This window comes from Aptenodytes forsteri, unplaced genomic scaffold (genome assembly GCF_000699145.1).
Source record: "Aptenodytes forsteri isolate BGI_AS27 unplaced genomic scaffold, ASM69914v1 Scaffold26, whole genome shotgun sequence".
Taxonomy (NCBI): domain Eukaryota; kingdom Metazoa; phylum Chordata; class Aves; order Sphenisciformes; family Spheniscidae; genus Aptenodytes; species Aptenodytes forsteri.
Window position 1 is genome coordinate 2037648 of NW_008794125.1, and position 15368 is coordinate 2053015.

Sequence of the window (15368 nt, forward strand, 5' to 3'; positions counted from 1 at the left end):
GAGGTGGTTGCTGCAGCAAACGGCCAGAACCGCAGCTCATTGCCTCTTCCAGAAGGCTGGCTGCTGATCTGATTCCTGTGGACAGAACCTCGAGCTTCTGCTCTGAAGATCTGCTGTGGCCTTCTCCCTTGCTGGTGTTTGACCCAGGGGACCATCGCTCAGCAGGGATGCAGATTTGAGACGAGTAAATTCTTTAGACAGATGGAGTTTTGAAGGCTTTAAGACCAGTGTTACTTCCTGAAATGACTGCAGTACAGTTTTGCTCTAAGGAAATGTATCTTTGCTTTTGATGCCAAAACTGGTGCAATTTGGGCAGCGCTGGCTTCAGTGCTAACCTTCCATGTCCTGTGGGGAACATCCTGTCAGGCTGTGCTCTGTTCTGCTTGATTGGGCAGTCAGCTAGTCTTTGATTAGAAATCTTTCCTACTTTGTAATGAAATTCTCATTTCCAAAGAAAACGAAGTTTTCAAGAGTAAACCAGCCAACTAATTTATTAGTACTTCCAATTGGCTTTGTCCAAAGTGAGATTCAAAACTTGAAGAATTAAAGTCTCAGTCCTTCCATGCAGCACCAAATATGAGTCCAACCAGAGAGGATAAATAATGCCAGAAAATGGTGTCTCTTGTGTGCCTTCGTGTGTTTTCTTTAATAATTGTCAGCTTTAGTTCATCAAAAATAATTTTACACTTGGCTTCCCTGATTTTTAATTAGTATTTATCATGTAAAACTATAGCCAGGGAGCTCTTGGACACTTTGAACAGGAAGCACTGGTAAGTGGTAAACAATCAGCTTGTTCATGAATACCTCTCTGGTTTTGCGTATGTTTGTTTTCTGAAGTCGTAATTACCAGGCGTAGTCCTAAATTGTTCTGCTTCTTACCTCCCCTTGCCTTGATAATTTTTTCTATATTTTTCATCTCTCCTGAGAACTCTATTTCTAATGGTTAATTTAAAGGAAACCTCTTGTTTATTACAATGTGTATTCTCATTAGTACACCTAATTGCAAAGAGTACATTACTTTAAAAGAAAATGAACGAGGCCATATTTTTCAGCTCAGTTTCATTTGCACACTTTTTTCAAGCACAAGGAATTGTGAGTACAGCCAGCGGCAATGTAATACCTGGTATTTGGACAAATTTAGAAAATTGGTTTTGCCTTCAAGTATACAGCCTATTTGTATCCACAGATTTAAGCACGAACAGAAGAGCCTTTGTGTAAAGCCAGGTTTTAAAAATCTCAGTTGTCGTGTTACTGCATATTTTATTTTGGGTAAGAAATACTAGTGAGGGTGAGTTGGGCTGTAGGAAAAATGTGCTTTATTTGCTCACGTGGGGAGTCAGAGATAGTCAAAGTGGTTTTGTTAAATTCATTTTCTTTAATTTGCTAATGGCTTGACAATGTTTAAATTGACCAACTCTGGTATTTTAAAGTAAATGTTTTTCCTAATGTCTTCAGAATCTTTGTGGGGTATTTATTTTTCTAAAGTGATCTGCCTTCCTTTTAATTCTCTTCTGTATGGCCAGTTGCAGGGTCTTTCCTGAAAAGATTATTAAAATAAAAATAAAAATCTTATTAAAAATAAGTTTTCTCTTTGAGAGTTTTCATAGGATAACAGGAAATGGCCCGGTGACGGATACCCAAGGAAGCTGTTACAAACATCCATTAAAAATTTGTCAACAGCTTTGATACCCTCAATATATATTTATTTTTCAAATATATTTCCATTATATATTAATATAATGGTCCACTGTAATGGAAGCTGTAATGGTCCACTTGGATTCTCCTCTCGGTCTGTTGGGGTGCGAGGAGGTTAAATGCCCCGACGTTCTCCTTTTCCAGTTTAGGCCTGATTCAGCAGTCTGAAAATACAAATTTCTGCCTTTACGGTACTCTTCATTGGCCTGACACATTTTTCCAAGCAGGTGTGACTGTAGGACTGAACCTTGTTCTAGAAAATGATGTGGATTTCTGCGCGAAGACTGTGGTCTGTACGTGAAACTTCCATGGGTAGTAGAGGGAAGGTAGAAGAAGAGACATTAAACTTGTATAAATTATTCCGACTTAAAAGGGTAGATCCTCAGAAGTATATCTAAAACCCAGCAGTTACCCTGACCCAACATACACTGCAGTGCCTTGTGCATGTTCTGTGGGTGTTTTACCAGGCTACCGAAAGGAAATCGGTAAGGGAGTTGTTTATAATTAAAAATGAAGGTCCTTGCTGTTTCTTTTATCTCTTTTGAAAGTAGGAAGAAAATAATTTCCTTCCCCCTGCTGAGTGATGAACTATTTTGTTTGAGATATGTTTGCTCTGTAGCAGAGATCTCACTGTTGCCATCGGAAGAACCAAGTACAGTTGGCAGGGCAGCGCCTTCACCAGGCTGATCCTGGCTGCCGTTGCAGTTCAGGCAAAGTCTTCACAAACAAATAGGCATTTTGTTGAGCTTGGTAAATGCATAATGTTCTCAGAGTAGCTACTGAGCTACATTATTCTTGTCCAGTCTTCCTCCAAAAGTGTCTGCCTGTAGGGTTATTCAGGAATATGTGTTGTGCAGACTCTTTGTATCTCATTTTCATCCAAATTAACTTTTTGCTGCTTGGAGCTTGTATTTCTGTGTGGACAGAGAATTGTTGACAAGCACTTTAGGCAGCATAAGCTGTCACTGCCACTAACAGATGTAGCTCCTGTCACTATCCCCAACATAATATTTCTTCTACTTCTTTTCTTGTGCCAGAAAAAAAGCCCTCGTGCAGCGTGTGGCAGGCTCGTTCAGGGAGCTGATCCAGCAGAGGATCAGCTCAGCACAAAAAGGTGATTTGTTGGCTGGATGAGCTCCCTGACTGGGTTCACCATGCAACTCCCTGAACTTGAGTTGGTGGGGAGGGAGCTAGGCTGCCTCTGCTAGTACTTGCCTATGCAACCTGGGGTGTCTGGCATGGTAACTTGACAAAGTAATTGTATCTGCTTCTAGAATTCATCTTGTAGTAGGCTGGGTACAGCCTGTTGCAATGTGTATAAAGCATTTTTAGATTCTTAGTCAGATGTTCTCTAGAGAGATGCTATTTCCATCTTTATCCACCTGTTACCAAATGGTTTGCCAACATAAGATTACTTTTAAGGACATTCAGCTGGAAAAATCTCTCCCTCTTCTCCTCCCAGTAGCAAACAAGTAATCCAGAGTTTTCATATAATGACCAGGTCAGTGTTGTAAGACATCATACAAACAAGTGCACACTGAAGACCCCTAAGCCCATCTGTCCCCAAAACTGCTGAGAGTGGAAGAGGCTTTTTCATCCTTTGGGATCTAAATAAGGATCACTGGGGTTTTTTTGAGAAGTCTGAACCACTTGGTTATCAGAATTGGAGAAGCCCATACATCTGCATCATCTGATTTTATATGGGCATAGGAGGCACCTGCTGACTGTCCCAGCTGCCTGGCAGAGTTAGATGGGTTCATAGTGCTTGTTGCTCCACAGTTTTTGTGACACTGTGCTCATCTACCTACACTATTGTTTTCATGGGTCATGTTGTAAAGATGATGAAATCTTCTGTGCTATGTTGCATACCTTGCTCAACAAGTAATAACCAGTGCAGTTTCCAAAAATCTGCATTCAAGAATACTTGCAGTTCAAACGGTAGCATTTATCTTGTTTTGAAAAGATACCTGAATTGCTCAGTGTTAATCTCAGTCTCACTTAACTGACTTTTTCATCATCTCCTGTTCTTTAAATCATCTGAGCCTTGGTGAATAAGTACTAAATCCTACTCCATTTATTATGCAGATGATCATATCGTTGTTGCTTGACCACCCTCAGTTCTGCATATGTTAGTTCCTTTGTGTAGTGTTTAAATATATTGGTGTATTTTTATTTCATAGGAAGCGAGAACAGAATCTATCGCCAGACCTTTGGAGATAAATGAGGCTGAGAAGGTGATGAAAATTGCCATTGACTGTGTTCTGGTAAGCAAAATTATATTTATTTAATTGCAAAATTATCATTCCTCTCCTGCAAGAAGAACGTAGCTCTTTTTATCAACAGCCTAGGGTTAAGAGTGCTGAAGCACACAATCACCTTCAGCTGACTGGACCAAGTAGTGCTGCACCTGGTTAGTTAACAGCTAACGTTGAACTTCAGTTAATGGCTAATGCAGACTTTGGTCTTTGGGTAACATCAGATGTGTGAACAGAAGTTCATCAAGGCAGAGATCAGTCTGTGATGACTCCTTGTGTTGTGGTAATGAATACGGTCACTGATGATCCTTATGGTTTATTTGGGAAGTCTTGTGTTCAAAGTGAACAAGCATGTTAATTGAAACTGATAGCTTTCCTGGCAGAGTGAATGAGGTGTCGGCACAGTGACGATTGTGAGCTGGCAGTCAGAAATCACAGCCTGCAGCAGAAAGGGTAAATGATGTTAGCAGCAGCACCTAGGAGAATATGTTAAGACCCGCTCTGCTGTCAGACTGTTGCACTGTATAACTGTGTTGGTTCAATATGCAGAAACATTCCTCCAGTTGATGCATCAAAGAACTGCACTTGGCCCCCCTTGGCCTCTCTCTTGGGAGAAAACACATTTTAGTCATATTCCCTGCCTCTGTTAGGAGCTCAGTAGTAGCCCCAGAAGCTCTACAGGAGGGATAAAAATTGCCTAAATCAGCACAGAAATCTACACCCCACCTACATTGTCTAAGCTGTGTAAACTTTGCAGAGTCAGGGCTGCAAGGGGTGCACTTGGTAACTCAAAACATGCTGGTACCTCAGGAGTTGTGAAGTTGGGCTGTGGAAGCAGGATGGCTGAAGTGGCCAAGGGGTGAGAAGAACTGGCACTGTGCTAATTAGTGCCATGCCAGTGCATCGATACAGTTCTCATTTCAGAGGGCCTTTTGTCTGTCCCAGTCTTGGCAACACTGTCCTTGCTCCAGTGCTTGGGTTCCTGTATTTCTGAACCATTAGCCACACTCACAGCCACTGTGCAAGTACGGTAGTTAATTAAATCCTAGTGATTGCTATAAGTTATTTAGCTGCAAACTGCATCCAATCCAATTGTATAATTACAAGGAGTGGAGTTTGAGATTTAAACAACCAATGCATAATCAATAGATACTCCAGGCGATCTTTCCTTATGTTTCTGCTCCTACTCACAGTCTATATGAATTCTGAATGTTGTTAATATGCATTGCTATTCTAGGCAGTAGTGCTAATAAACTAACAGCAGCATAGTAGGGCAGTTGGCTTCTTGGGAAATATCAATAACACGTAGCTCAGCTGGTTTAGTTCTGGACCGGTTAATGAAATGACCTATTGTAGCTGACCAGCACCTAACAGTTACTGCTGGCATTTCGGCAAGTGTGAGGTTCGTTCTCTCTCTCTCTCTCTCATTCAAAAGATGCTCGTGGTTTCCTGAGCATGAGCACACTGAATGTACTCGGCTCATTTTAATAAGCTGGAATTTTCCCACTTCCCCCTCCTGATTCCTGTAGCACGTGTTGTAATGTTCGGGATGCTTCTCAGATTTTGAAAAGATGGATAAAGCAAGACTTAGAAAAGGATGAAGATATTCAGATAGAGTAAGTTCTTTATAAAAGTGACTTTTATCTTGAAGAAAAAAAAAATTGATGGAAGCCTTAAAATTCTCTAAAATAGTACCAAGAAATAAATGCATTTCTCACCTGTGTTTATTCAGATACTTACATGTTGAGAGATGTCTTTATGTATCCTGTCAGATTGTTTTGAGGAGGCTTCTTTTCTTCCTATCTTTTACTGCTTTTTCAGTGAGAAGGAAAAATAAAGTTAAAGCCCAGGGCAAGTTGTGGGGTTTTTTCCTTCTTTAAGAATGTCTGGGAAAAAAATTAAGGTATTTTAAATTTGTAAATGTCCAGTTAGTTCATTATCCTGGCCACAAGGAACTTTTTAATTTTCATTGCCTGGCCAGTTTATGTTCTAGCTCATAGTTATAAAGTTATTTGATAACCTGAGATGTGAGATTATACAGAAGAATGGTCAGCATCTGAAAGATAATTCTAATTATTCCAGTGCAAGCCATGGTTCACCATCCTTCTCTTTTAGGAGCAAGTCCAAAAGACTAAAGACATGTTGAACAACGTGGCGCTGGATGAAGCCAATTTGGAAGCCAAGATTGAAAAACGAAAATTGGAATTGGAAAGAAGCCAGAAGAGGCTACAGACTCTACAAAGTGTTCGGTAAAGATTATGAACTGATTATCTACTGCATAAATGAGTGTTAGCATAAATGATGGAACTGTGCATTGTTAATGCTTAGAGCAGCGAGGAGTGAAGTCTGTAATGAGATTGAGATGATGGCCTGTGGAAGGGAGAGATTCTCTTCTCTAGAAATGCCCAGTCTGGATTGTAATTGTTCATTTTTCCATTACCATGTATTTGAAATCAGAATTTCAGGGCTGTTAAAAGTGGCCGAATATTATCTGGTGGGGTTGCTTAATTGCTGCTTCAGCTGTACCAAATGGCCAGGTAGCATATCTTTTCTTTTCCTTTGTCATTAAACATAGATGGTGTCAGGTAGTTCTCCTGAAAATGACAACTGGTGCAAACGTTCCCTCTGTTCCCAGGGGCTTCTAGTGTTCTCAGCCACCAATAAAAAAAGTTCATTATGCATCCCTTGTTAAGATCGGTTCCTCTAGGCAGTGATACAGCCTCCTATAAAATCAAGATGTTCGGATTCGCAGTTTGGGTTGATTTCTTGCCCTTAATTAAACTGCAGGTTTATACAATCTACAAGATCATGTTCTTTTTTTGACCTCATATGAAAAAAAAAAAAAAGGAAATATTACAAAAATGAGTGGTGGAAGGAATGACATTGATTCATATACATGTTTTGATCAGTAACGCTCCGGAGGAAGTGTATTGGGTAGATGTGAAGCATCAAACAGCAGTAGTGTTCTTTGGGGCGCAACAGTTGGCTCTGTAATATAAGGACATCATCACCTACTGGTGCCAAGTCTAGTTATGCTTGTAACAACACAGCACAGTCTTGTAGCAAATAAGTCTCCAGCAAAGTGGGTGATTTACCAGCCATGCTACAAGCTAGTTTTTTGGAGTCGTGGAACAGCAGGATAATTAACTTCAATTCGTCTGCCAGAGGGGCCAACATGCTGCCTGTCTGCCTGTTTGCAGAGGAATGGCAGTGGGTACACAAAAACCTGTCCTTTGCTGTATATAATTTTTGCAGGATAGGTTAGTGGGGTTTTCTGTCTTATCCTTTTAGTCTCTGAAGTAGTGCGGAACCTTAAAAACAAAAGGTCCTTTTAGATTTATTTAGTAGACATGGAAAGATAGCTGCAAACCCAGAAATGCTTATTTCAGAATTCTGCATGTACAGGTCAATATTTCGCTGAGTAGTTTGTGCTTGTTATCTCCAGTCCTGCTTTTATGGACGAGTATGAGAAGATTGAGGAGCAACTGCAGAAACAATACAGTAGTTATCTAGAAAAATTCCGTAATCTGACCTACATGGAGCAGCTCCTGGATGATCATCGACGGATAGAGCAAGAGATGTTTGAGGTAAGACAGCTTAGAAATGCTCAGCAAGACTGTATATCCTGTAGTTCTTGGCTTCATAACAGAAAATGTTTTAATATCCCTTTGTCGAAGCAGCGCATTACTAGTTGTAGAGCCAGCTCTGAGGGACTGGCGGTTTACTGACAATGCAGTGAGTGTGACTGCTCTTGGACAAGCATGATAGTACAGCTTTATTTTTTGAGTTAGTGAAGTTAAACCAGTGTAGTGATGCCCCTTTCCAGTCTCTGACTCCCCCTGACTCGTTTTCAGTTGATGTTTTTTGTTCATGAAGAATGTTTCAGCATTTCTAATCGTCCTTTTGCTACATACAATGTATGCGCTAAGAGTTACTAGGCGCTTATTTTTATCGTCTGCCAACAACTGATGTATAAGGGTTTCTCAGCACAAGACTCTTCAATTTCCTCACAGTAGTCCTCTTCAATGAAAACAGCAAAGAGTATCAGTGAAAAGATCAGATATGCTGGAATCCTCTCTCACATAGACTTCAGTTTTGTTTGGCAGAAATTCTATTTTCTGTTGACTTGCTGAATTGTATCAGTTCAGTGCGATTCTCTATTTTGTATCCTGCTGGATAATCTGCATCTGCATCTCGTCTTGCTCCATACTTTTCTTTGGGGTGTTTATTGGACTGCAGCGCTTTCAGCTGAGCTTTCATTCAGCTTCCTGTAGCTTCACGTTTTACTTGTTTGGCTTTTCATCCTTCTCACAGCCATTACCCAGTGTATCTCCTGTTCTTCACACGTTTCGGTGAACGATCTCCCCTTGGACCTTAATACTGGGGGGGTGTGCTATACCTTGAGTTAACCAGTGCTTCCTCTTTCTGGATCGTCCTATCTTTCACATGCAGATCATGTTTTATTTTGTCAACACAACTTACTCTTGTTCCTGGTAGAGATATGGGAGAGCTGTGCATAATGTTCCTTCTATCTGACTATGACTGTATGTTTTGTTTTTGCCATGTCTGTATGTGTCTACTAATGTGAAAACAAAGTAGTTTGACCCCAAGTTTTTTAGTCTACTCCTTTAAAGTATTCATACCTGTGTTTAGTTATAGTAAAATTTTGTGACCTGCGCTTAGGCTGCAAATAAGGTTCAGTAACTTTATAGTCCCCCTTCTCCTATAATCTGTCTCTCTTGCATCTGTGAGATATCTTTTCAGAAAGCCTTGCCGTTCTGTAGAACTGATTGTGCCGAGAAGCCTCCCCTGTGATGATCGCCTGCACTCTGTTCCTGCCTGTCTAAGCCGCACAGTACCATGTACAGGGGGGTTCATAACCAGGCTTCAGGCCATTCTGCAGTCTGGAGAAAATATGGTAATTTCCATCACCTTTTGGACATAGGAAAAGGCATGCTGTATTCTGTTGAGAAGTCTCAAATATTTTGCTGCATTATTTGCTTGAGGGATAAAATAACCTGTCTTTTAAAAGATAACATGGGCATTTGACAACTTGTTAATCATTGTGAACCAATTTCCCATTAACCTCCCTTTTTATAAGCACTGTCTCTGTAGATGTTATTTCACATACTTCTGATCTGTAGTCAGCTTGGTATTTTCATGTCTCTTGTTTTATAACGTTGTAGTTCTTCCCCATATCTTTGGCCAAAAAAAAAAGTCCTCAATTAAATCATAATCTTGAAATGAAGCCTAAAATCTGATTTTTTTTCCCTTCTGTTCAAATGCCATTGAGACTTAATACCAAAAGTAGAAATGTTTTGAACTGAGTTACCTGAAACTGTTTATAAATTCATGCACAGAAGTTAGTAATGAGTTGGCGTACAGCTCTTCAGGGGATTTTTGTTAAAAGATAATAAGATGAAGAAAAAGCCTTTGTCATTCAGGGCTGTTCCCATGCTTAGCATATGGAGAGCACTTTTTATTTTCCTTTTCCTCTTTCTTTCTGTGAGACACCTGGAAATCTACCGATACGGTTTGGCTTTTCATTTACTAGGATAAGCAGGTAACAATGCTTCAGCATTGTGCAGAATTAAAGAGCGTAAAAGCTTGTGACAAAAAGATGTGGGTTTTCTCTGCACACTTCTATCACTTGTTACATGCAGCATGCATTAGCAGGCATCAGAACTGGAAACATCTTTAAGATGTGTTTTATGCTAAAACCAAAATGCCATCAGGTCTTCTGCATTTGGAATGCGTTCTTGCTATGTCTGGTGGTCTGTACTTGGGTGTCTCTAGCTATGACCTCAAGTGATCAAGTTGCTTGTGCTGAACCCTGTATCTGTTAAATAATTAAAAATCTGTGTTAGCTTAAACCAGCATGAAGTTCACCTGTCGAGTCTAGTTCTATAGCTTGAGCTTAACCCTGAAAGTACCCTGAGATCCTTTCATTTCACTTCCTGTATATTAGTCTGTTAAATCTTTTCACTAGGGAGTGTTTGGGAAGACCAAAATAAAAAGGGGAAAAAAAAGGTACATTTGACAGCTGTTCTTCAGAACTGGAGAGAGGAGCATGGGGATCAAGAACAGCAAATTGGAGTATCTAAAAATACTCCAATTGGGCAGCAATACAGTGACTCAAGTAGCCATGACTGCTTTGTTGTAGAAGCTGTTTGTTGCTTTGGTAGAAGAGGCGGCTACGCGTGTGTGTCTTGTTACAGCCAGATTTTCAGGAGTGCTGGAGTCCAAACTATTATTTGAAGTCATTATGAGATGTCAGTGCTCAAAATCAGGCTCCAGGACTTGGTAACTGAAAGAGGATGAAGAATCTGGGTCTGAGCTAAACCAAGGGACTTGCTGGTGCATGCCTATTTCCAAACCAGTGGGGGGACTTTTTTATTTAAAAAAGATGGCTCACTGGTTAATCCATTTCAGATTAGTCTCTTGCCAACCTGGAACACCAAGGTATTTCTCTCACGTCTTCTGTCAGTCTTGATCTGCTTTTCAGGTGGTGCTTCGTCGCCTTTGGCTACTTGTTGGTGAAGCAAAACTGTGGGTCATTTATTACATGCTTGAAAAAAAAGCAGTTTGCTCCAAAATGATGCTGCATGTTGTCCTAAAGTTTATCATCTCGTGTCATTTTCAGAATCAACGGAGGAAAAAGTAACAAGGATAATTACATTTAATCCATTTTAATACACACTCTCTCCAACTGTCGAAAAACACTGAAAATTATGTTCATTTTTTTTCAACGCTGATTTATCTTTTGTTCCACCAAACAAATCTTAATTATCTTCTGTAGTAGAAGTGAGAGTCAATTCTTTTATCATCGCTGTGTATTTTGTTAAATAGCTTGCCAGAAGAAAGCAACAGCAATGTAATTAGATTAATCCAGCACTCCGTGTGCTGTTCGGTACTGAGGACGGATTCCTGGACGCCTTTCCTTGACTAGGTGCATGTTTTTAGGTGGAATTTTTGTTCTGATTGAGAGACTGTTGCTAAATAACAAGACTAATCTCTAGTGCACTTAGACTCGAAGCTGTTTTGGTACCCTGCTGACGTTGCACAGCTAATGACCTGGGCCAGAGTGCATTTCCTAATTAGAAAAGTGATTTAAAGATTGTACCCAAGCACACAATTTTTAATTAAGTGACATTGAGCAGTTGAAGCACTCCAGCCTCTCCAGAATGCAGTGCTGGTCGTTTGTGTGGATTTTTTGGGTTTGTTCTTTCGTGTGGTAGGTGTACAGTTGCATGGAGAGGAGCACTCTGTAGCTCCTGTTGTTGTCTTGAGCTTCCTGTTCCCTTTGCCTCCCAGTGTCCGTAATAATACGGAGCGGTGGTTGGAGAGCAATCGGCAGGAGTCACCTGCCAGGCACTGGACTGAGAAATCTCTCTCTGTGTTAAAAGGAACTTAAAGGCTTGGTGTTGAGTCTGAACTGAATGAATTGCCAGAACTGAACAGTTAATTGATGATGAAATTACCACCTGCACAGCATCTGCCCGTTTGATGTGGAAGCCCTTTGAAATGTATGAAAAATAGGAAATTCTTCAACTCTCATTTGTGGAGATGTCAGAAGTCCTCACATGACTCTTCCTTTGAGTGAGTTTCTCTCACTTACTGACAAACTGTCATGTACTACTTATTATCGGGTCCGAGGAATTTAAATAAGGGTCTTTTGTCTTTGCAGTTTCCTTAGCCTTTTTTCATTTTCAGCCACCTCTTTTATTCTGTTTCTGTTCTCTTGTGCTGCTCGTGGAATTAATCCATCTTCTTGCATTTCTGTGCAGAAGCGGGGATTTACGTGCCGTGTCTCCTCAAAGATTTGTGCTTATTTTTCTACTTTGTAAAAAGATTCAGCACACTTCGTTAATTTTTATCCTGTTTTTAAGATGAAATTTTTTCTGATGTTTAGACATGAAAGCTATTAGAACTTTGGCTGCTCTAAAAATCAAAGTTTCAGGAGTTTTCAGATTTAGGGGCTGACATTTTCTATGGACTATAAATGAATGCCTCTCTTTTAAAGGACGACACAGAGTAATACAGTTCAAAAAGGCATTTTTGAAACTAGCTTGTGTAATGCCAGAATAACTTGGCAATATCCTTTAGCATTTACCTTTTCTCTAGACAGAATATGCTTATTCTTTCTTGTGCTTCTCAGAGGACATCCCTGAAGTACGTACTTCTTCAGCTACTTTCTCCTAAGGTCTTTTAAGGCTGCTTTTATGCTGGGTGCTGTGAAATCTCGACTAAGGAATACCATGAAGTGGTGGACACGTGGAAGAGGATGTTCTAAACCACTCAGTCATTATCTTTGGTTTGGGATTGCTTAAACCGTTTTTCTTTTCATCATTATGATACTACTATCAGTAAGCAGTCCATCATGATTAAGCACGGAAAAGCCAAATAAACAGACTGTATTGTGACTTTCCCTTTACAACCCACCTTCCCCAAATAAAATCCCCTCTTCATTAAACTAATGTTTTTTTAGCAGAGCTCCATACCTGAAGCAGATGCTTTATTCTGAGTATGTGCATAATAGGGATATCTGAGTTCTGCTGCACTCTGAGATACTCCTTGGTTCTGCTGCTTTTCATGTCTTTTTGCATTGAGCTATCCCATTTGAAATATTAAATCTAGACACTCCCATTGCGGTGTCTGCTTACTGAAATAGCCAGACAGAAGGTTAATATGAAAAGCGGTTGGTTACAGTCTTTAATCTTCCAGCTAATATACACTTGAATTATGACTGTTTGGTAGCATTTTTGTAGGTACCAGGAGAGCACTCCTGGTCCAGTGTTGCTGAATTATATTGAATGTCAGATGTAAAAGTAAGTACAGGCATCTTAATTGTTGATTGCTTCTATTTTGGCATTTAGTCCAGTATACAAGTATGACAGTATTGGTGCACTGAGACACACAAATCCCATAATGGAGAAATGTGGAAAAAAATAGAGGAGGAGGAAGGGAATACACAGGGAGAGAGTAGGGGCAATGGAGCACAGGAGAAAAGGACAGAGGAAATTGCTGGCCTGAGAAATGATGGTCACACAAAAGGAGAAGATGGAGATAGAGAAAAGGTGGGAGGGCATGTGAAGAGTGTGTTAGAAAAGATGCAAGTTTTGCTGTGTGCATTCATTCCACTGAAACAAAAATCTGTAATCCCCTACCAATACCATGGCAACTAGATCTAGACTCTCAAATGTACCTCTAAATGCCCTGAAGTAGTTGTGTGCATACCTGCTCCTGGTGCTTTATTGATACTGTCTCCCATTAAAAGCTATAGGAAAACCTTTTGGGAAATGGAAACAATTGAGATCAGCTCAACTGATCTCAATCGGATCCATCAGCTCAGTGCTTGAAGATCCACGTATTTGTCAGGATTATCTTGACATCTGATGTGCCAGATGGGTGAACAAGCTTGCCTTAGGATCCCAAATTTGGGGTCACTTGACTCACGGCTTCAAGTTCTTCATGTCTGACAGACTTTAGAACTTATTTTTTCACAGACCTAGAGCTCAAACAAGAATTGATTAATGCTCTAATCATCACTTGCAAGTTTTTCTGACCAACGGAAACATTCGTATTCTGCCTTCAGCAACCCATGAACTCCTTAGCAGAAGAGGTAGAGGTTCCTTGCGCATCAGAGCTTGTTGCTATGCCTAGATATGAACCCTCTACATAGGCTACTCAGTCTAGTTCTTTCTTGCTGCTCTTGTAAAACTGTGCTAATTCTGTTATATACGAAATACTCTGCAGCTGGGGAAGGAACACAGGGAGAGTATCTACTAAGTCTTGCAGTGTACTAAGTCAGGGTGGGTTTCCCTGGCTTGCCAGCAATTGCTTCTGTGAAGTATGAGATGTATTGGCTCTCACTGATAGTGTAGCTTGGAAATCCGTGAGTGATTTTCATGAATAGAGATCAGAGAGTTTCTGATCTCTCATACTTTCAGTTCTTAAGCTGTCTCACGGAATTTCTTCTGCAGTGACTCCACTCTAGAAGAAACATTGCATGAAAACAGTGTCTATTTAGTGCATTCTGAATGTACTGCCTTTTAGGGTTTAAGTATTCTCTTCATCTAGTTTTATTTGGTAGGAAGATAGAGTAAGTGGATTGTTTATATTACAGTCTTTCTGCCTTTCCTCTCGGCCTGCATTATGCTTTTGAATATTCACAAGTACTTTAGATCTGCGAATTATGTGACAGAAATCTAGCTTGAAATTCACTCAAAGTAGGAAACAATCAGATCGCTTGAAGCAACATTGATCAAGCAGATCAGGTCATGTGTGTCCCCCCCCCCCAAGGTCAACACATAAAAATCATTATGAGAAACCTTTTACTAGGTGATGAAAAACTAAGGAATTGGTTGAAAGAAACAAAGTTAAAATAACTCTTATTTTGGGACTGATGTTTTGCAAGTGATTTGCACCAAATGACATAAGTAGGTAATGTTAAAATGAGGTATGTGAAATTTAGGAGGTTTATGCTCTGCTACTGCACAAGGTACTTAGCAGCAGAGAAAAGTAGCTTTGAGACCAGCATTTTGATTTGCACAAGCACGCGTAATCTCGTAATGTGAAAAACCATAAGGTTTGAGTTTTTAAATGTTAAGTAGTAAAATAGTTCTCAGTTTTCTAGCTGTGTAGAAACAATTTCCAGTTCAATTCTGTGAAACATATGAAAATTAAACACTATGTACGTATGAACAGTAGACCTCTAGGAGAGATGTTCTGGCAGAACCGTTGTGTAACACCCACCTAGCGCACGGGCTGGCAGTGTGAGTTACTGCACCTTGCACAGTCATTGCCTTCTCCTCTGAGAGCTCCAGAATACTGTCAGGATTCTTTGAAGATGGTTCTGATATTGAGATACCAGTGGGCCAAATTGTGAGCCATACCATTTCAGAAGCATTGCAGCAGGGTCAAACATCAGGACTAGGGAAAGGTAAGAAATTCTAGGGCAAACAGTGCACCTTTCTGCCCAGGGACTATGGGTCATATTTGTTTTGCTAGAATTCCATTCACGTTCTCATCTGGGCTTAGCTTGAGCACAGTGTAGTCCTGAAATCAGTGGGAACCTCCATTTTAGGCCACTAGACTCTCTGAGAGCCTGCTTTTTTTAAATTTGTTGACCTGGAGAGGTATATGCCTGTCTCCTACTCAAGCTTTGTTGCATCTTTGAGAGGACTGATGAGAAACCTGACTTGATGTCCTGGTTTTGGCTGGGATAGAGTTAATTTTCTTCCTAGTAGCTGGTGTAGTGCTGTGTTTTGGATTGAGTACGAGAATAATGTTGATAACACACTGATGTTTTAGAATCATAGAATGGTTGGGTTGGAAGGGACCTCTAAAGGTCATCTAGTCCAACCCCCCTGCCGTGGGCAGGGACATCTTCAACTAGATCAGGTTGCTCAAAGCCCC

At 40.3% G+C, this 15368-nt stretch overlaps 1 protein-coding gene across 1 annotated transcript in view; it reads left to right on the forward strand.

Annotated features, from left to right (window-relative positions):
• CLUAP1 (clusterin associated protein 1) overlaps positions 1-15368 on the forward strand; it is a 73261-nt gene that overhangs the window by 18615 nt on the left and 39278 nt on the right. Inside the window, exons 5-7 of the mRNA XM_009277440.2 lie at positions 3876-3959; positions 6066-6199; positions 7396-7537. Coding sequence (XP_009275715.1) covers positions 3876-3959; positions 6066-6199; positions 7396-7537 — 360 coding nt within the window. The remainder of the gene's footprint in view (positions 1-3875; positions 3960-6065; positions 6200-7395; positions 7538-15368) is intronic.